Genomic DNA, 20,652 nt, shown 5'->3' on the forward strand with positions numbered 1-20,652 from the left:
CGCTCGTCGCTTGATCTTTTGCTGTGTTTAAACGGAACGATTATCGATCAAATGCGATCGTTATTGCGAAAACTCCAACGATTATCGTTCCGTGTAAAAGCAGGATTAGACACACGATGACTTTATACCACAACAGCTAGCCACAACATCTGCACTGAGGCAAAGAAGCCGCCTTACTGGACTCATATGGCCGCCATTCTTGATAAAGTTTTTATCGCTGCACTTAATATCTCATATTCATTGTGCTTTGCAAATGGGGGCATCCATGACATAGTGCCACAGCATTGTCTATCTATTTAAGGTAAACTGCAGCCACTAATAAGTCAGGTGTGAACAGGGACATGTGTTACATTATAAGGCGCATTTTTGTCAGGTAACCTATCAGCTCTCATATTACCCCCATGTCTGTGAAGTCTCTTGTGACATGGAGTCAGGTGCATGCTGTTATACTGTTTCCCAACCTGTCGCTGCACTGACAGAACATAATGGGAGTTGTAGTTTTCCAACACCTGGGGAGCCAGTCACAGGTCGGGAACCTGAAGCCCAGTAAGTAACACATACACCGTGCCCCCATGCCCCCAGTATTGCTGTGATAGTGAGTAGCAAGAGCAACGTGGAACCTACCGGTCAGCAACGCGAAATGCAGTTGTATGTCCCTCTCGGGACGCCGTAGAGCGGCCGTGGTTTCTATGGTAACAAAGGAGGTTAGTACTGAAGCTGCCTAGTTGGTGATCCTGGCTCGCAGAGAAGACGTCAGGGTCCGGTAAGTACCGCACATACCCACTGACTGTTCATCGCTGAGCTCCTCGGCTGCGGTACCGCAGTGCTGTACACCTCCAGCGGTCACACGTCCACCGGGAAGCCCGCCCTCCTGCAGTGCAGAGAGCAGCGTTATGTGCCTCCCGTGCGTCACTCATTGCTGTTACACCTGGTGTTCATCGTAAAGCAGCATTGATACTAATATACATCTTTGGCTTCAGCTCCTATTCTGTTGCATAGGTTGCCGGGTGACAACCAATATGGCTGCCATAGCACAACCTATAGAGAGTGTTAGCTACCCAGCTTTCCCAGACTCCTGAGTGTGAGGTGTGTGTGCTGTACAGGTAGCTCCTGTGCCTGGATGGTAATGATGGCTTGTGTAGCTTCATACACTTACTATGTACCTCTCTATACGCACCTCTCTCTATACGCACCTCTCTATACGCACCTCTCTATACGCACCTCTCTCCATACGCACCTCTTTATATGCACCTCTCTACGTACCTCTCTATACGTACCTCTCTATATACACCTCTCTATACGTACCTCTCTATATACACCTCTCTATACGAACCTCTCTCTATACGTACCTCTCTATATGCACCTCTCTCTATACGAACCTCTCTCTATACGTACCTCTCTATATGCACCTCTCTATATGCACCTCTCTATACGAACCTCTCTCCATGCGCACCTCTCTATATGCACCTCTCTATACGAACCTCTCTCTATACGTACCTCTCTATATGCACCTCTCTATACGAACCTCTCTATACGAACCTCTCTATATGCACCTCTCTATACGAACCTCTCTATACGTACCTCTCTCTATATGTACCCCTCTCTATACGCACCTCTCTATACGCACCTCTCTATATGCACCTCTATACGCACGTCTCTATACGCACGTCTCTATACGCACGTCTCTATACGCACGTCTCTATACGCACGTCTCTATACGTACCTCTGTATGCACACCTCTCTATATGTACCTCTCCATATGTACCTGTCCTCTCTATATACACCTCTCTATACGCACCTCTCTACTTCCCAGAACATTATGGTGAAAAGATGTCGGCGTCCTCTAGAGGCCAGTCCAGAAGTACAATGCCAAGAAGCAAGACTACTACTCCAACATCTTCAGCATCCGCGACCCCCGCCAGTGGAAGCCGTGCAAAGCCGAGTGACAAGCTGAACCCCAAGACCATAGACCCGGTGAGTGGTTATGATGCATATTCTTCATTACAGTGCTGCTTTATGAGGTTATTATACTTGTTGTATGGTATGATGTCATTATATACATTGCATGGTATGTCATACACCTATGGTATTAATTATGCATTTTTATTTACCCAGGGTTAGACAAACATGGCCGCTTTCTTCCAGAAAGCTTTCTTCCACCGCTCTTGTCTGCAGTTCAGGTGTTGTTTGCAATTTAAGTGATACTGTCAACCTCTGAGGGTACACCTACGGAATCCAAGCTGATCACCCAACGCAAATTCCGCAACTCATGGCCGCGTGTATCTCCTCCTGTGCCATAGACTCCATTCTATGCACAGACAGGTTATGAACTGGCGGACGGCGGAGTCTGCCTGACCGTAGAATGGAGTCTATGGCACAGGAGAAGATACACGCGGCCGTGAGTGGGGGCCAGCTGCGGAACAGCGGTGATCAGCCAAGATTCCGTGGTGTGCACATACCCTTAGGGTGGATTCTGCGTCAAAATGTGCACAGAATCTGCTTGTAATTCCACCCGTAAAAAATGAGCAGTCTTGGCTCCCATTGTTTTCTATTGAATTTTTTGTCCAGAATTCTGTCCAGATTCTGCACGGGAACCACGTTCCGCCCGAAGAATAGTCAGGTTCATTCTTTTGGCAGATTCCGACGAAGTCCGAAGTCAATGGGGCTTAAATTCTACTTGCATTCCACTTGAATTCCACTCAGGCAGAAATCTTTCCTTTTCAATTCCTCACGGAATCCGCGAGAATTCCTTAGTGTGCACATACCCTTACTCTATGTGCGGTTCTCTGCACCGTTTACAAGCTTAGATGCTGCACATTAGATATATACCTGTATAAATCATGTCTCTCTGTCTTTCATTGCTTCATTTTATCAGGGGACAGTGTCACCTTGGCGAGGCTTCATGGCAGTCGGGCCCTTTCCCCTGCAGGGAGATGGGACCCAACTGCTGTAAAGACCTGCAAAGGTGACACTGTCCCCTGATAAAATGAAAGGAGGGTGACATTATCACTTTAATCTTCATTCACTTCAGCAAAACTGAGTTACAAAACCCCACCCAAACTGGGGACAAGAGTAGCACTGTTTCTATAAGAAAGCAGACATGTTTTTCTAAATGTAGATAACCCCTTTAAGGTTTTTTAGAGCATTCATATTGATGGTTGTAAAATTAAAGAAGTCCTTGCGGCACTCACCAGAATATCACCTTTATTGCAAAAAACATGTTTTACTTATACAATTATTGCATTCAGTGGAGAGCACCACCTACACCGAAGGTCTGTTGTGGAATTATTGGACAAACCTGCTGGGTCTAGTAGTGCCAGTGTTTTACTACTACTATATATTGATGGTTGGCCTATCCCTAGGACATAAATTCCCGATCAGTGGAGATTTGACTTCTAACCCCCCTGCCTATAAGCTGACTAGTAGTCTGATGGATGAGTCTAATGTTATAGCTGGCAAAATGTAGTCAGGCAGAGGAGGGATAATGCTATGGGGTTGTTATCAGGGATTAGCCTAGGCCCCTTAGTTTTAGAGAACCTCCTTATGCTTTAGCATACCAAGACTATTGGACAATAGTTTGCTTCCAACTTTGTGATAAACCTTTGGGGTGAACTGAAACCGAGCTTGTGAGCCAGGCCTTCTCATTCTGTATCGGTGACCTCACAAATCCTGTTTTGGATAAATAGGCAAAAATTCCCCCAGACACTCCAAAATCTTGTAGAAATCTTCCCAGAAGAGGGGAAGCTGTTATACTTGCAAATGGGATGGTGATGGAATTCATCTTAATACCTATGGATTTAGAAAGGGGTGTTACTAATAGGTAAGTAGGTAGGTGTGCCGGTGTTTTAGTCCATATAGTATATGTTGCTTGTCTAGTGCCCAATACAGTGTATACACTGGTCGCTCAAGTTAGACTTGATAAATTGTTTCCATTCTCATCTTTGTAGTGTAAGTAATATGTCTGGTTTTCATATACTTGTCACATTACGATATCTTATTCCCGGCTCTGTCAGTCAGCTTTAATATGTGTCTTTTCCCTTGCAGTTTGCTGAGACCCAGCGTTCATCCTCCCCATTTGCAGCTATATATTCTAAAGGAGGAATTCCTTGCAGGTAAATTCACTCTTTCAATTTTTGGAGTAATTAAATCTTTAGAGAAGCCGTCAGAGTAAGGCTATGTTCACGCAACGTCCAAAAAAGGAAAAAAACGTCCGCTTTTTTTGTTTAAAAAGACGTCCGTTATTGCATCATTTTAAGTGACTTTTTCACACATTGTATTGAATGGCGGACGTATTCAATACAATGTGTGAAAAAGACATCCGTTATTCCATAGACTTCAGTGCATGCAATAACAGACGTCTTTTTAAACACAAAAACTGACGTTTTTTTTTCCTTTTTTGGACATGTGAACATAGCCTAAGTCTGCATTCATCCATCCGTAGATTTTGCGGACCTACGGAGGGTGAATGCATGCAATGAATTATTTTCCCGCCCGGCATGATACGGATACATCATGCCGGGCGGGAAAATAATTCATTGCATGCATTCACCCTCAGCAGGGAAACTTTTTTAATCGCAGTGGCTCTGTAATGACGAGACCATGCCCACATATGTGGCTAATGGCTGCATGATTTTGGTAGTAAATACTGACATAAAGTGGCATTCGTGGGCCCATAGACTTCCTTGCTAGAGAAACACATACCGGACAGTGTATATTATTTTACAGGATGCACCAGGACAGAATAGCATAGTGTTATTCTATTCAGCAAATAATAAAAGAAATCCTTCATATTCATGTACTACTCCATCATAGGCCAGTTGGCACTCTTTAGGCTTCCCTGAGGTGAATGGGGCCTATGTTTATCGTATGTAACAGAAGCGTTCCTGGGGCATACAACAAACATACACTGCAAACACAGTGTGAACATGGCTTAATTTAGTTAATTACTTATATATAAATAACACCATCCTTCTCTACCCCTCAGAATGGGTGATGGAGTGGTGATGGTAGGCTCTTTAGTCTTCCATTGAAAGGTTATGTTTTATGATGGGCTGTAGAGTTTTAGTGAGTATGAGAGAGATGCGTTTTTGGGTCTGAACAGGATATAAAAGACTTTTCCCATGAAAGACACTCATCCCTCCATGTTCAGAATAGAAAATGAGCATCTCTTTGGTGGGGTCCGACTACTGAGACCCCCACAAATCATGAGAGCTGATGGACATGCTTGCTGCCAATTCATGCAAATCTGTGGACTGGATGAAAACAACAGAGTCCTGAGAGGGGATGAATGTCTTTTGTGGGGTAAACCACTTTTAGGTTTTATTCACATGCAGTAGATTTGTTGCAGAAAATTGCATCAAAAATTAGTTTCATTCATCTGAATGAGTTTTTTTTTCTTTGTTTTTTTTTTTTTTTGCAAGAAGCACATGGATTTTCTGAAAGCCCCATTCAGCTTAATAGGACACTCACTGAAATGTTTTCAGCCAATCTGCCAATCTGCCACAAATCTTTAATGAATTATACAAGTATAAGTACTGCTCTTAACTGTTTGCTGTTTAATTTCACAGGCTGGTCCATGGTTCTGTAAAACACAGGCTACAATGGGAGCGCCCCCCAGAAATGATACCGTTCGATCCCCTACTCATTACTTTAGCTGAGGTAAACTGCAGTTTAGACTTTTTTCTTGTCTTTTTTATCTCACCAATTTATCTGACAGATTTTTGAAGCTAAAGTCAGGAACAGACTGAAAACAGATAACAGCTAATAAAGGAAAGAAAGGGACTGATTCTCTTTTCAATTCCATTCCTGGCTTTGGCTTAAAAAAATCTGTCAGATAAATCTGTCAGAGTAATTCAGCCGCGGAATCCCTATTGCCTCAGTGTGCCATAGCATCTCTATGGGAGAGTGCACGCTCCTCCACTGCCGCGGCTCTCTGCTCGAAGAATTGACATGTCACTACTTGAACGGAGAGCGGCAGCAGTGGAGGAGTGTGTGCTTTCCTATAGACTAGCTATGTCACACTAGAGACAGTAGGGATCCCGCGGGGGAAAGTTCCGCCTGAATTACTCGGTGTGAACATACCCTAACATTACACTGAGCTGCTGTTGCTGCAGTGAGTACATTGGTATTTATTCAAGGAGCAACTGCTCTGAGCTTTATGGGCTGTTAGAGATGGGAAGGAGGCATTGATTTACCTTTTAGGAACAACGTGGATCATCTTCAGTAGACAGACTGTCTCCCGACATCCAGGCTTTTTATACTCTATCATTTTCTATCAAATTGAGGGAAGTTGTTTCAAGGCAGTGACCATTTAATGTAAGGAAATGGCAGAAGTCTCCCAGCATTCCCTTCAGTATTGCAGTCATCTCCAGCTTTGGCGCACACATCACATTAAGTATTCTTATCGGTGCAACTCTTATGGGACTTTTTAATGCTGTGCTACTAGTTTAATCCAAATTCGTACTGTCCCTTGAATCATGGCATTATTTAGACAATCCATATACAGTATAGGTTACTTATTTACCTATATTTATTTCATAACTGGAGAATGTAATACTGATAAAGCCATTCATTCCCTGTATTCCAGTATCAAGCTGTGATCTTGTAATAATATATTTATAGCTCGGTATGTTATAATTTTTGAGTAGTCTGGAGAGCAGAGACATTTGTCTACTATTGACAGCGCACTAGTGATTGATCGCCATTTAACATCAGAACACTTGGCAACATCTGTCAGCGTGGTTTAGTGGCAGAGAAGCGGCTGAAGAATAATTATTGGGAGGTGTCTCACACCTATGAGCCATTGCAGAGATTAATCACAGCCCATCACAAGCATTTTATATATCTGTCAGAAGCCACTGTGTCTAGCTGATTTGTGCACTCTCTGTGTCCATGTTATCTCTCTGAAGAATTGAATTAAAAGCTTTTCTATTTTCAATGTAAGTTCAATGTAAATGCCATCAGGAAAGTGTCATGTTTCTGGATATTTATTAGACATCATATCAAAATATAATCTGTTTGTTGCACATTCAGCCGCTGCCAGTTAATAAAGCGCTAGTGTCCTTACATAATTCACTTACACATTGATGTACTGTTAGTTATAGTTATATCTTCTTACTGATCTTTCTTTCTGAAGCCTTTTTATCAGGAAGTCTCTCTTTAGTGCTGTGTCAATGAGTAAAAGAAGAATTGGTGTGGCCACCTGTGGCTAAAGAATTTACAGGGAGGCAGCACTATCTGTGCCTATATTATTTTCAGGGATATGTATACCTATATTATTCACAGGATAACAGTGCTAACTATATCTATATTATTTACAGGAAGACAGTGCTATCTGTGCCTATATTTACAGGGAGACAGTGCTATCTGTGCCTATATTTACAGGGAGACAGTGCTATCTGTGCCTATATTTACAGGGAGACAGTGCTATCTGTGCCTATATTTACAGGGAGACAGTGCTATCTGTGCCTATATTTACAGGGAGACAGTGCTATCTGTGCCTATATTTACAGGGAGACAGTGCTATCTGTGCCTATATTTACAGGGAGACAGTGCTATATGTGCCTGTAATATTTACAGGGAGACAGTGCTATATGTGCCTGTAATATTTACAGGGAGGCAGTGCTATCTGTGCCTATATTTACAGGGAGACGGTCCTATCTGTGCCTATAATATTTACAGGCAGACAGTAATATCTGTGCCTTTAGATGTGTCCATCGCCTCCTTTTATTGGATTTAGTTTAGGATTTAGGTTAGAGTTCAGTTTCTCAGGATACTTATTTAATACATTTTAGCAATGTGCTACCCTCAACATAGGCCCATATAGCATATACATCTCCTGATATAGTATTGCAATATCATGTTTTTCTCTGAGCTGCTCATCTTACATAAATATCATCTTATGATACTTAGATTTACTAAGCCACAAGGATACATCTGTACATCATTTCTAAGAGATTGGGAAGAAATACTATGTGTACATCATTTACACAAAGAGACAGGAGAGCAGTACTGTTTATACCTACATGATATACAGAGAGAGGAAGGCAGCACTGTCTGTGCCTATATCATACTGTCTGTGCCTATATCATACTGTCTGTACCTATATCATACTGTCTGTACCTATATCATACTGTCTGTGCCTATATCATACTGTCTGTGCCTATATCATACTGTCTGTGCCTATATCTCACTGTCTGTGCCTATATCTCACTGTCTGTGCCTATATCTCACTGTCTGTGCCTATATCTCACTGTCTGTGCCTATATCTCACTGTCTGTGCCTATATCTCACTGTCTGTGCCTATATCTCACTGTCTGTGCCTATATCTCACTGTCTGTGCCTATATCTCACTGTCTGTGCCTATATCTCACTGTCTGTGCCTATATCTCACTGTCTGTGCCTATATCTCACTGTCTGTGCCTATATCTCTCTGTCTGTGCCTATATCATACTGTCTGTGCCTATATCATACTGTCTGTGCCTATATCTCACTGTCTGTGCCTATATCATACTGTCTGTGCCTATATCATACTGTCTGTGCCTATATCATACTGTCTGTGCCTATATCATACTGTCTGTGCCTATATCATACTGTCTGTGCCTATATCATACTGTCTGTGCCTATATCATACTGTCTGTGCCTATATCATACTGTCTGTGCCTATATCATACTGTCTGTGCCTATATCATACTGTCTGTGCCTATATCATACTGTCTGTGCCTATATCATACTGTCTGTGCCTATATCTCACTGTCTGTGCCTATATCATACTTGTCTGTGCCTATATCTCACTGTCTGTGCCTATATCTCACTGTCTGTGCCTATATCTCACTGTCTGTGCCTATATCTCTCTGTCTGTGCCTATATCTCTCTGTCTGTGCCTATATCTCTCTGTCTGTGCCTATATCATACTGTCTGTGCCTATATGATACTGTCTGTGCCTATATCTCACTGTCTGTGCCTATATCATACTGTCTGTGCCTATATCATACTGTCTGTGCCTATATCATACTGTCTGTGCCTATATCATACTGTCTGTGCCTATATCATACTGTCTGTGCCTATATCATACTGTCTGTGCCTATATCATACTGTCTGTGCCTATATCATACTGTCTGTGCCTATATCATACTGTCTGTGCCTATATCATACTGTCTGTGCCTATATCATACTGTCTGTGCCTATATCATACTGTCTGTGCCTATATCATACTGTCTGTGCCTATATCATACTGTCTGTGCCTATATCATACTGTCTGTGCCTATATCATACTGTCTGTGCCTATATCTCACTGTTTGTGCCTATATCTCACTGTCTGTGCCTATATCGCACTGTCTGTACCCAGACAGTATGATATAGGCACAGACAGTATGATATACCATTTACAGAGAGTGAGGCACTACTATCTGTACCCATATAATGTACAGGGAGGCAGTATTCTTTATACCAACATGTGTAACAGAGATATAAGTAGTACAGTATCTGTACCCATATGAGTTACAGAGAGAGAACGTGAACCACTACTATCTGTACCCACATAACGTACAGGGAGAGACACCTGTGAATTATGTTCAGGAAAAGCACAAATATTAGAAATGTCAGCGGTATCGGCTGTAGATGAGGTGATATAGCTGCAAGGACTCTCTCACATTACACAACTCCACTGCATTTATGTAGATGCAACTCTAGCTGGAAACGACATAGTCTTGGTGAATATTACTGTGCATCTGACTGTGTAGGCTGAACCTGTAATAGTTGTTGTCCTCTTACTAAACTTTACAGATTCCTCATTTTCTTTTTATGTCTCCTGCGCAGGGTCTCAAAGAAACTAGACACCCGTACACATTTGTATCCCAGGAAGGATTTAAGGAATTACTGATGGTTCCTGGTGCTGCTGACAAAGCTCTGCCCATCCTACCCAAACTTGCAGCTGCCCTGAAAGGTGCCCTCGTATGTATTCCTCATACATGTTTTTTATTACATTTACAGGCAGACATATAATAGAGATGATTTACTATTTCAGATTTCTGTCACATTTAGTGTCAGTAAATTGTTGTACATTACTTGCACCATGTGTATTATGTGTTTTTTTCCTCACATAAAAGGGGTGGGGTTTGAGAGCAACTTTGTGAACCCAAAAAAGTGGCACACCTTTGGAGCATGTTTTTTGGCGTAAATTAACTGATAGATTGTCTAAACTTAGACTAGTCTGTCTAAAGATGTGCCAAATTTATCAAAAAGGTATAAGTCACTGGGTTAAATCTGGTGCTTTTTTAGACTGTCTTGTCTATGCCTAAGGGGGGCATTCATGCGTTCCATGCAGGGTTCGTAAATATGGAGGTTGTGCTATGGAACGGAATTCAGAGTTCCCAGCATCAGCGTTCATTATGATGATGGCTGTGCTGACACGCTGTGGAAACCCATCAGCACACTGCCATCACCGTGTAGAAACAAAAATATTAGCACAGGTATATTTCATTATTTCCATTTTTATCCACTGCTGTCTGTGTTTGGCTTGTAGGTACACACAGATGGCGGAGTTTTTGAAAGGGGACTGAATGGTTTGGTGCAGCTAAGTGCTGTAGTGGGGCCGGCACTGAATATTCATCTGAAGAATCTATTAACCAGTGTAAGTAGTATGAGAATACTGTAGTTCTCTTGATGGTCTACATGCCCATGGTTACTTGTGATTACATAGCTATTATCTATTACTATATTTCATACAATTAGATACACTTTGTTTTGCTAAAAACTGTGCAGCAAGCCGCTGGTTTTACTTGTGGATTTGAACCAGTACAGTCTGCAGCGGATTACAGCAAGAGGCAAGTGTGTAAAATGTTATACCTCTTATCCACATGCTGCGGACATTTTCCATGTGGTACATGTGATGGAGAACTGTGACTTATAATATGATGGGGTAGTGGTAATAATATGATGGGGTAGTGGTAAGTGTATTTGGGTGCTGTGACGATACGATGCAATGTGGCAGACATTCTGATATGACTCTGTGACCGGTGTTGAGTCCTATGACTGGCAAAATGAGGCACTGTGGTTGGCAGCATGGCTGTGGAGTCGTGGAGTCAGAGTCGGAGCTAGTTTTGGCTGGAGTCAGAGTCTGAGTTTGAGTCGGAGCTAGCTGTGGCTGGAGTCGGGGAAAAAATGTACTGACTCCAGCTTTAAAAAATCTTAAAAAAATGTAGAATTGAATTTTGATATGAATTTTACAAGTTTTGCTCATGAATATATACTGTACTAATAGAACACTGGCCCTATTACATAAGGGTGGTCGGAGAATATATCAGTAATAGGACACTGGCCCTATTACATAAGGGGGGTCAGGGAATATATCAGTAATAGGACACTGGCCCTATTACATAAGGGGGGTCAGGGAATATATCAGTAATAGGACACTGGCCCTATTACATAAGGGGGGTCATGGAATATATCAGTAATAGGACACTGGCCCTATTAGGGAATATATCAGTAATAGGACACTGGCCCTATTACATAAGGGGGGTCATGGAATATATCAGTAATAGGACACTGGCCCTATTACATAAGGGGGGTCAGGGAATATATCAGTAATAGGACACTGGCCCTATTACATAAGGGGGGTCAGGGAATATATCAGTAATAGGACACTGGCACTATTACATAAGGGTGGTCGGGGAATATATCAGTAATAGGACACTGGCCCTATTACATAAGGGGGGTCATGGAAAAGCTGTCACTCACTATTTGGCAGTTTGTTTCTGAGCTGGAAGAATCCATTGTGTGGGGGGAGATCTGTGCTGGTCTCTTTCTGGATGCCTGATGACTGTATATGAACAGCAGTGTAATATGAAGATATCCTGTGTAATATAGAGGAGGAGGAGACATAAGTAGTGTAGCAGTAACCTCTGTCCTCAGTGTGGTGTTTTCTCTCTGGGAGAAGATTGTGTGATTTTCTTGTTTCTTTTTTTCTTGTTCAGTGTTCTATGGCTGCAGCTGTGTGTGTGTGTGTGCGCGCATGCTATGGCTCCAGCAGGCTGTGTGTGTGCTATGACTGCAGCAGGCTGTGTGTGTATGCTATGGCTGCAGCAGGCTGTGTGTGTATGCTATGGCTGCAGCAGGCTGTGTGTGTATGCTATGGCTGCAGTAGGATGTGTGTATGTGTGCTATGGCTGCAGCAGGCTGTGTGTGTGTGTGTGCGCGCGCTATGGCTGCAGTAGGATGTGTGTATGTGTGCTATGACTACAGCAGGCTATGTGTGTCTGCTATGGCTGCAGCAGGCTATGTGTGTCTGCTATGGCTGCTGCAGGCTGTGTGTATGTGTGCTATGGCTGCAGCAAGCTGGGTGTGTGTGTGTGTGTGTGCACACTATGGCTGCAGCAGGTTGTGTGTATGTGTGCTATGGACGCAGTAGGCTGTGTGTGTGGTGTGCGCTATGGCTGCAGCAAGCTGTGTGTGTGCTATGGCTGCAGCAGGCTGTGTGTGTGTGCTATGGCTGCAGCAGGCTGTGTGTGTGTGTGTGTGCTATGGCTGCAGCAGGCTGTGTGTGTGTATGCTATGGCTGCAGCAGGCTGTGTGTGTGTATGCTATGGCTGCAGCAGGCTGTGTGTGTGTATGCTATGGCTGCAGCAGGCTGTGTGTGTGTGTGCTATGGCTGCAGCAGGCTGTGTGTGTGTGCTATGGCTGCAGCAGGCTGTGTGTGTGTGCTATAGCTGCAGCAGGCTGTGTGTGTGTGTATGTGTATGCTATGGCTCCAGCAGGCTGTGTGTGTGTGTGTGTGTGTGTGTGTGCGCGTGCTATTGCGTGCCCCCACAGTGACCTTCTATATTACTATGTGTGACCTCTATATCACTATGTGTGACCCCCTGTATATCACTATGGCTGACCTCTATATTACAGATATCTGGCATTGTTAACAGTGTTTCTTTAAGTATGGTGAATATTTAGTTAGAAACATAGAAGACTGTCAGCAGGAAAAGACCACCTGCTCCATCTAGTCTAGTTGTGAGTTGTTCAGGACATGGAGGCTGGAGACTGGCTGAATCCACTGCACACACAGGAGAAGCTTCCTTTGTATGTTTCAGAAGTTGCCCCAGGATCATGTAATACATTAGGGAGAAGCTGCTGAGCCAGTGTGATAAGTTCCTCCCCTGGTATATGACTGGCCATTTATGAAGGAGCAGGAGTCGGGAGTCGGAGTCGGTCCTGATAAAATTCAGGAGTCGGAGTCGGAGTTGGAGTCGGTCCTGACTTTGTGACATTGTAGTTGATAATGTGAGTGGGCACTCTGTCTAGTATACTAATGTGACAATTTGTGCTGGGTCTGGTACAGCGACGGAGTGCTGGGTCTGGTACAGCGACGGAGTGCTGGGTCTGGTACAGCGACGGAGTGCTGGGTCTGGTACAGCGACGGAGTGCTGGGTCTGGTACAGCGACGGAGTGCTGGGTCTGGTACAGCGACGGAGTGCTGGGTCTGGTACAGCGACGGAGTGCTGGGTCTGGTACAGCGACGGAGTGCTGGGTCTGGTACAGCGACGGAGTGCCGTGCTCATTCCCAGGGAATGGATCGCATGCCCACCACGTTCCCTGGCTATATCTCCTTATTGCAGCTGGTCCTAGCAGAGCAGTGGGACCTGCTCTAATGAATAACTTTTGACATGCCTGATGACATGTCAAAAATATTTTTAATAACAGGCACTTTAAATTCAAGATAATCACATTGTTTATTTCATGATATAAGGATTTGCTACAATAGAAAAACAGAAACCTTTGTTTGCAGTTAGAAAGATCAGACGTTTCCTGTAGTTCTTGACCAGGTTTGCAGACACTGCAGCAGGGATTGTGTCCCCCTCCTCCATACACATCTTCTCCAGATTTTTCGGGTTTGGGGGCTTTTCGGTCCCCTCCGAAAATTTTGTATTGAGTTCAGGTCTGGAGACTGGCTAGACCACTCCACGACTTTGAAATGCTTCTTACAGAACCACTCCTCAGGTGCCCTGGCTTTGTGTTATGGGTCACTGTCATACTGGAAGACCCAGCCATGACCCATCTTCATTGCTCTTACTCTTGTTTGCCAGAATCCCACAATACATGGCTCCATCCATCCTCCCTTCCTATTCAACCCCCATGCCTTACTTTTTAAAGAAAACCTGGGAGAGGCAGAATTCTTGCTGGTTGCTTGGTAAACAAATACTTATTTCATGCAATAAAATGCAAATTAATTATTTAACAAAGTGATTTTCTGGGATTCTTTATAGATTCTGTCTCTCACAGGTGAAGTGTAAGTAAGATAAAAATTATTTGCAAGTGGGGAAAAAAGTTGGCAGCGTATCAAACACTTATCTTCCCTATTGTATATATTTTATGCTTTTAATTATTGGTGCATCACGTAACTGGAAATATACAGTAGTTTATATTTTATGGTTTTTTTCATAGGGGACACCAGAAAATCATTCAGCACGTTCCTATTTACAGCATGGGATTTTTTTAATAGTTTTTCCTGGCTGCTTTTAGGCAACAAAATGGTATTTCATCTTCAGCTTTGCTCTCCCAGTTCTCTATTAGATCTTGTGGGTTAGTTATCTATAAATAATTGATCCTATGTGTCATTATGTGAGAAATATTTGAGACTAAACATATTTTCTATCTTGATTGGAAATATCCCAGTTGGTTTGTTTGTTCAGACTTATAAATCATTCACGCCTGTGTTGATGTCTTTGACGCTTAAAGGGCCACAGATGTGAAGTAATAAGCCTACATATATTGGGTAAATTTAGCAAAGTCTTTTTTTTTTTTTTAAAGTATTTTCTCTTCCACTCGGTTGTGTTCATGGTGATTCTCTGAAATCTATGAAATCCCTTGCTTCTCCATTAAGGGGTGAGCTGGAAAGGAGTCTAATAAGAGTCCTCGGCAGGCAGACCACCGACCAGTTAAACATTTATTGTCCATACGGATGGTAGGCCATTATGTCTTACATCTGGAAAACAACTTCATAGAATTTATTATAAACTTTGTTTCAGCATAAAATTGGTACGGTATATCTATTGAAATATGATGTCCTCCTTAAATCTGAGATTTATTATGGTTAAGCCTTGCATATAATGCGTGTCAATAGTCAATATGCTGATGTCATTGTTTCCTTTATTCTTGTGTAAGCTTTCGAAAAGATTAATGGACAAGAAGTATAAGGATGGAGTCACATCTGCACTGCAGAAGCTGGAACAGTATGGGGGAAAGGTAAATGTATGGCAAATTCTTTAAGACAATATCAGTGACGGCATGGGGTATGCTGTTTATGCGTTACATTATTGCCCCAGAAGTCTCTGTTCTCAGAAGATATCATTAAAGGGGTTGGCCACTTTATAGTAAAATAGTTCAGGGTACTCACTGTATATACTGACAGCAGCTCTCTTTGTACCTCATAGAACAAAAATCAGACTCCCCTCCTCCAGGCTGTGCTGTCCTGCTCTGTGGTGTTTTTGTCCATATGATGGCCAACATGGAGAAGCATGTGACCACGCCCCCCGGTATCCACCATACACCTATACACAGGGGGGCGGGGCATGGTCACATGCTTCTCCATGTCGGCCATCTTATGGAGAGAAACAACACAGAGCAGGGCAGCCCAGCCTGGAGAAGGGGAGTCTGATTTTAGCTCTATGAGGTGCACATATAAATATATATATATATATACATATACAGTGAGTACACTTACTAATACTGTACACTGAGCAATTTTACTATAAAGTGGCCAAGCCCTTTAATGATCTAGGGTGCAGCACTTAGTACATGCAATATGGTCTTGTGTCTGTCACCCATATAACTACTAGTAGTTGTAGTATAGCCATATTATTCAGATGCTGCAAACACCTCCAATGTAAGTGATTGAAGTGTAACAACATGCACATCAATTACACAGGTCAACAAAAAAAAAAAAAAATTTACTGGTGTCCAAAATATTTTAATGATTTTGGGGTATTTTTGGGGTGCTGATTCTGAATATGCTATCAGTTTTGCCAGATTGGCTCAAGTTTTTTTTCATGTCTTGTTCATTTTTGAAGATTACTTTCTAAAACTAGTCAAAATAAACTAAAATCAACATTTACTTTGTACAATTTATTGTATTCATGACAATAGCAATAAAGTTTAATGCGCGTGTAGCAAATTACGTCTTTTTTTTTTTACACATTTCACGAAAATTCTCAAAAACTTGAGCCAATCTGGCAAAACTGATGACATATTCAGAATCAGCACCCCAAAGTTACCCTAAATTCGTTGAAATATCTTTGGCCCCAAAAATGCTGTTGACCTGTGTTATCAATGAATGACATGTACAGTATATTACAGAATCCAGACCATGTAGATCCAGAACTGTATGTACCAATGCTGGTAGGGTTCCAAAGCTGTTACAGGGGTCTTGCAGCCTGTTAATTGTTTACCAGCCGCAGATTTATACATTTTGTAGTGGCTGTCTCTTGTACAGCAGCTCAGTTCCATTAATTTCAGTGAGACAGCTGCAAAGGGATGCATTACCAGACAGCTAATACACAATACAGAGCTCAGCCAGGTAAACAATGAAGAGTGTTTGGCCCGTGGCAGGGTCACAGACCCTTCAATGAGCCGATTTGTGGGGGAGCCAGTTGTTGCATTGAACCCCCTCCCCCGGTTATTATATTAAAGGCCTGTCTTAAGGTGAAACTGACAGAATGGATACTATGTAACTTAATGGCAATGTATTTCCGCAGCAGCGTATTATGTGCGTTCATTTGGACCATGCGGATTTTGTGCGGGAAATCCGCTGCTATACGGTAAATGTGAAGGCAACCTTAAACACACATTTGGGGATGTTCGTGCTTTTTGCTTCCCACAGTTTAATGTGCACACACTTATTACACTAGACTTAACTTTTACCTATTTGAGTGAAATGTGAAGTTACATGTATGTTTTTTGTTTTTTTCTCCTATAAAGGAAAGTCTGGGAATAATCAAATCTAAAATCCCGACCTACTGCTCCATTTACAGCTGAATGTTGGATCACAATGATCAGCCACAAGATTTCATGTGTGACAAGGACTGGACACTTGCAGCTCTTTCTAAAGTGTTTATACCAAATGTATATTTGCTTCCGGGTTACTGGAATATGGGAATTATATACATTAAATTGAACAGAGCAATGGTAAACAATTGTTCCAGTTTGTTTAGCCTGATAGAAATGTATTGTAGTGTGTACGTATTCCTTGTTGAGTGTCATAACGTAGGCTGACTGCGAGGGCCCCCCTCTATTTCCCATGGTTCAGTAAACCACCAGTGGACAAACATTGTAAGAAAAACCCTTTCCTTTTAGTATGCTGACATTTCAAAAATCCATGTTATAGGATAGTATCTGTGGAGGCCGGCAGATGGAACCTAAATCACACTTCAGATGGAACGTACAACACAGTGTACACAATAACATTCTATAATACAGTTCAGCAAGATCGCTCAACACTAGTCCCTACATATTGGAAGGGTCTCTAAACAATATGCTGATCACAAAGGGGGACATTTATTAACTAGCGTATAGTGAAAATTCTTGCATAGAAGGGCCTGATGCGAGTAAAGTTATTCACACGGGCTTGTTGTGCAAACAGATTTCTCGCATCAGGACCCCCTATGCCAGTCGCACCAGAAGGGACGAGAGGGTGCGGAATGGTGTGGGGCGCATAGCCTCTGCGTGAGCTGAATTTAACATTTTTCCTGCAGAAAAGTGTAAAAAAATAACTAATATCAGCTCTGAGCTGGCATAGGTTTCACTATGTGCGCACACTGGTGCACAGGATTTGTGTAGAGATTGCGCCTCTGCATAAATCCGGGGAGCCTTGGCGTTGCTGGACATTTTTTAGGTCTGGCGCTAAAAGTGTAAGCGTTGAAGCTCCACCCGAGGACAAATTAGGAACTACACAGGGCCAGTTCAAACCAGTGTGTTATCCTTGTATTGCAGGACTGGAGAGAAAGGGGTCTGTGCCTCGGTTAAGGCCCCGTTCACACGTAGCAAAACTAGCGGAATTGTCTGCCGCGGAATGCCGTTAGCCTCCCTCTCATGATGGGAGTCTATGGGAGGCGCGCGCTGCTGTTCTCACAGTGTCTCTCCGCACTGAAGAATGAACATGTTCATTCTTCAGCGCGGGGAGAGCAGCAGTGCGCGCCTCCCATAGACTCCCATTATGACAGGGAGGCTAACGGCATTCTGCGGCGGACAATTCCGCTAGTTTTGCTACGTGTGAACGGGGCCTTAACCGAGGCACAGACCCCTTTCTCTCCAGTCTTGCAATACACAGAATAGACAGATATCCCTCCAGGGAAGGAAACTGTCTGTGGATGGATGCCTGCTTTGGTAATTCCCTTGTCATGTCACTATACTCACAACTGAGTTAGACTTTGATGCTGTTTCCTTTATATATTGTCTTTCTTTTGATGACTCTACCAGTAGTCAGGCTGTAAATCCTTGGGTCACTGCATGTGGAAAACCATTGTTTGCAGACATGAAAGTTCAAATCTCGGCACTCACCATTTTCATGCTTCCATAAATCTTTATTTTAGAAAATTCATCAGATTTTTACAGCGGTAAAAAAACAGGACGTTTCGGCGTCAAGCCTTCCTCAACTGACAGTTGAGGAAGGCTTGACGCCGAAACGTCCTGTTTTTTTACCGCTGTAAAAATCTGATGAATTTTCTAAAATAAAGATTTATGGAAGCATGAAAATGGTGAGTGCCGAGATTTGAACTTTTATGATGTTATAGGAATTTTTTCCTACTACGAGCACCACCCTCGACGTGCCGCCCAAAAAGAATTTCTTGGAATTGTTTGCAGACAAACATTTATATTTTCCTAAGCTCTGTGGTTACCTTAAAGGATGCCTTGTGCTCATATGTACGTGGCACAGTTCATCCTTGTAGATACTCAACATGTAACTGAACTAGCAGGGCTGTAGCACATATAGGTGTTTTGCCTTAACCGTGTCCAAATAAAAATCCTGTATTTTTCTATCAAATAAAAATCCTTTATTTTTCTATCAATTTAAATAATTAGCTGTTCTTTATAATATCATTGGAAAAAGGGCCCACTAAGGCTTCACTGAGCTGTGCCTGATACTATCATTATTATAATTGTTAATGTTTATAATACTGTGTAATTGTGGTGTGCGGATCACAAAGTTTATACTTTTTAGATACACTTATAAATAATCACATTGGAACATATTTACTAGTGGAAATGCCCAACTTGTGCATTTTATAGTTTTTCTCATGTAATTACATGCACCAAATTGCACCATACAGCACAAGATTCTAGTCCAAGGACCTGCCTGGGACATAACCTCACTAGTGGTTATCAAAAGATAAGAAAATACCCCTATGTGGGTCCAACTGCTAGGGTCTCCACTGATCACAAAAACATAGACCCCACATGAGTCTTGGAGATGGTGGTGCAGTCATTCAGAGGGGGGGATGTTTCGTGGTGAGGAAAGAATAGAATCTTTATTATGATCGAAGAACAGCATTTTATAAAAAAAAAAAATTTATGCCCCGAGTACCCCTTTAAGACATATTATCGACAATATTTAGAATATTAAGTAGGCTGTACTGTACAGAAAACATGCTGATACCTAAAAGAAAAAAAAAAACACAAACAAGGCCACATCTGACCACAGGGTTTGTTTGATATCCCATACCAGCACCATTCCTTTCAATGGAGCTGAGCTGCAGTATCAGACACAACCTTTGGATGGAAGAAAGCAGCCATATTTTTCTAATCCTTTCTCCCCATATTATAACTATTCTTGTCACTAGAATGGTTGGTGTTCCTCCTCCAAATGATTGAATTTTAACTACGGTATATCTTTCATGAAAATATTGATCACATGACACTGGCTCAGTAACCGCGGGGTTAAAAAAAAACATAGTAATGTGGGCTCCTCTTTCTTTTTTATGTGGCTTCCAGTGCACATTAAACCCTCCATACGTTACAATGAAAGAGAGAGACCCTGCAGAGATTTCCTCTGCTCCCATGCCGAGCCTGTCTTCTCAGTCAGTGTTAACCTGATAGATTTAATAAAGAGCTTTTTCTGCAGATGTTTTATTTGACTGTTGATATAATAAAACCCCAAGACCACATGCTTATGAAAGAAGGTTTATTGTAATCCGCTGCTATGGCTTACAGTACATAGACACACCAGTACAGGGCTGATGCTCGTGTTCATACATACAAGGCGGGCGTCATTGTGGACAATATTATACATTGTTTGCTGTCATAGGAGGAATTTACAGTGTATCAGTTCAGTGTTAAAAGATGACAATAAATAAAGATTTGCAGTGTTTTCCATGGTCTGTTTTTTTTTTTTTTCTTGTTCTTCATGAGTTCTGCCCAAATGTAATGTATTTGGTGTCAGTATGTTCTTCCCCAGAGCAGAGATCGACCCTAAAGGAACAGATCCCCCAGTTATGTATCCCTTCTCTTATCCTCTAATACTACATCTAGGGGCGTTTGTGCTTTTAAATAGGAAGGGACACACATTCTGGTCGGGTCAGTGAGCTTACAGTTCTTCTCCATGCAAGGTCCATGAGCGTGTTGCTGGCACCATCTCTGTACACATCATTTTATTAGAAAGGCTCTGAGACCCATGTA

The 20,652-nt window shown here is 42.4% G+C and overlaps 1 protein-coding gene and 1 long non-coding RNA gene across 4 annotated transcripts in view; one reads left to right on the top strand and one right to left on the bottom strand.

Annotated features, from left to right (window-relative positions):
- LOC138797385 (uncharacterized) overlaps positions 1–842 on the bottom strand; it is a 60,784-nt gene extending 59,942 nt beyond the window's left edge. The window contains exon 1 of the long non-coding RNA XR_011363926.1: positions 625–842. This is a non-coding gene — a long non-coding RNA (uncharacterized lncRNA). The remainder of the gene's footprint in view (positions 1–624) is intronic.
- On the top strand, positions 654–17,174 carry PACRGL (parkin coregulated like). Of its 3 annotated transcripts, none has more exons than XM_069977460.1 (9): positions 654–763; positions 1,814–1,974; positions 4,045–4,112; positions 5,568–5,658; positions 9,817–9,951; positions 10,523–10,630; positions 15,148–15,228; positions 16,737–16,799; positions 16,960–17,174. In XM_069977460.1, exons 2-9 carry the CDS (start codon positions 1,831–1,833, stop codon positions 17,014–17,016), a joined length of 747 nt encoding a protein of 248 aa, XP_069833561.1. In that variant the 5' UTR covers positions 654–763; positions 1,814–1,830; the 3' UTR covers positions 17,017–17,174. The 3 variants fall into 3 exon arrangements, with proteins under 3 accessions (XP_069833561.1, XP_069833563.1, XP_069833562.1); XM_069977461.1 differs by lacking the exon at positions 654–763 and adding an exon at positions 931–1,086; XM_069977462.1 differs by lacking the exon at positions 16,737–16,799.
- Positions 17,175–20,652: the final 3,478 nt, after the last annotated feature.

Source organism: Dendropsophus ebraccatus, chromosome 7, assembly GCF_027789765.1.
Source record: "Dendropsophus ebraccatus isolate aDenEbr1 chromosome 7, aDenEbr1.pat, whole genome shotgun sequence".
In the NCBI taxonomy this organism is placed as follows: domain Eukaryota; kingdom Metazoa; phylum Chordata; class Amphibia; order Anura; family Hylidae; genus Dendropsophus; species Dendropsophus ebraccatus.

Coding starts and splice junctions, on each gene's coding strand:
- PACRGL (XM_069977460.1), top strand. CDS start 1,831: ATGTCGGCGTCCTCTAGAGGCCAGTCCAGAAGTACAATGCCAAGAAGC. Junction 9,952..10,522: donor CTGCCCTGAAAGGTGCCCTC/GTATGTATTCCT, acceptor TTTGGCTTGTAG/GTACACACAGATGGCGGAGT. Junction 15,229..16,736: donor TGGAACAGTATGGGGGAAAG/GTAAATGTATGG, acceptor GTATTTCCGCAG/CAGCGTATTATGTGCGTTCA.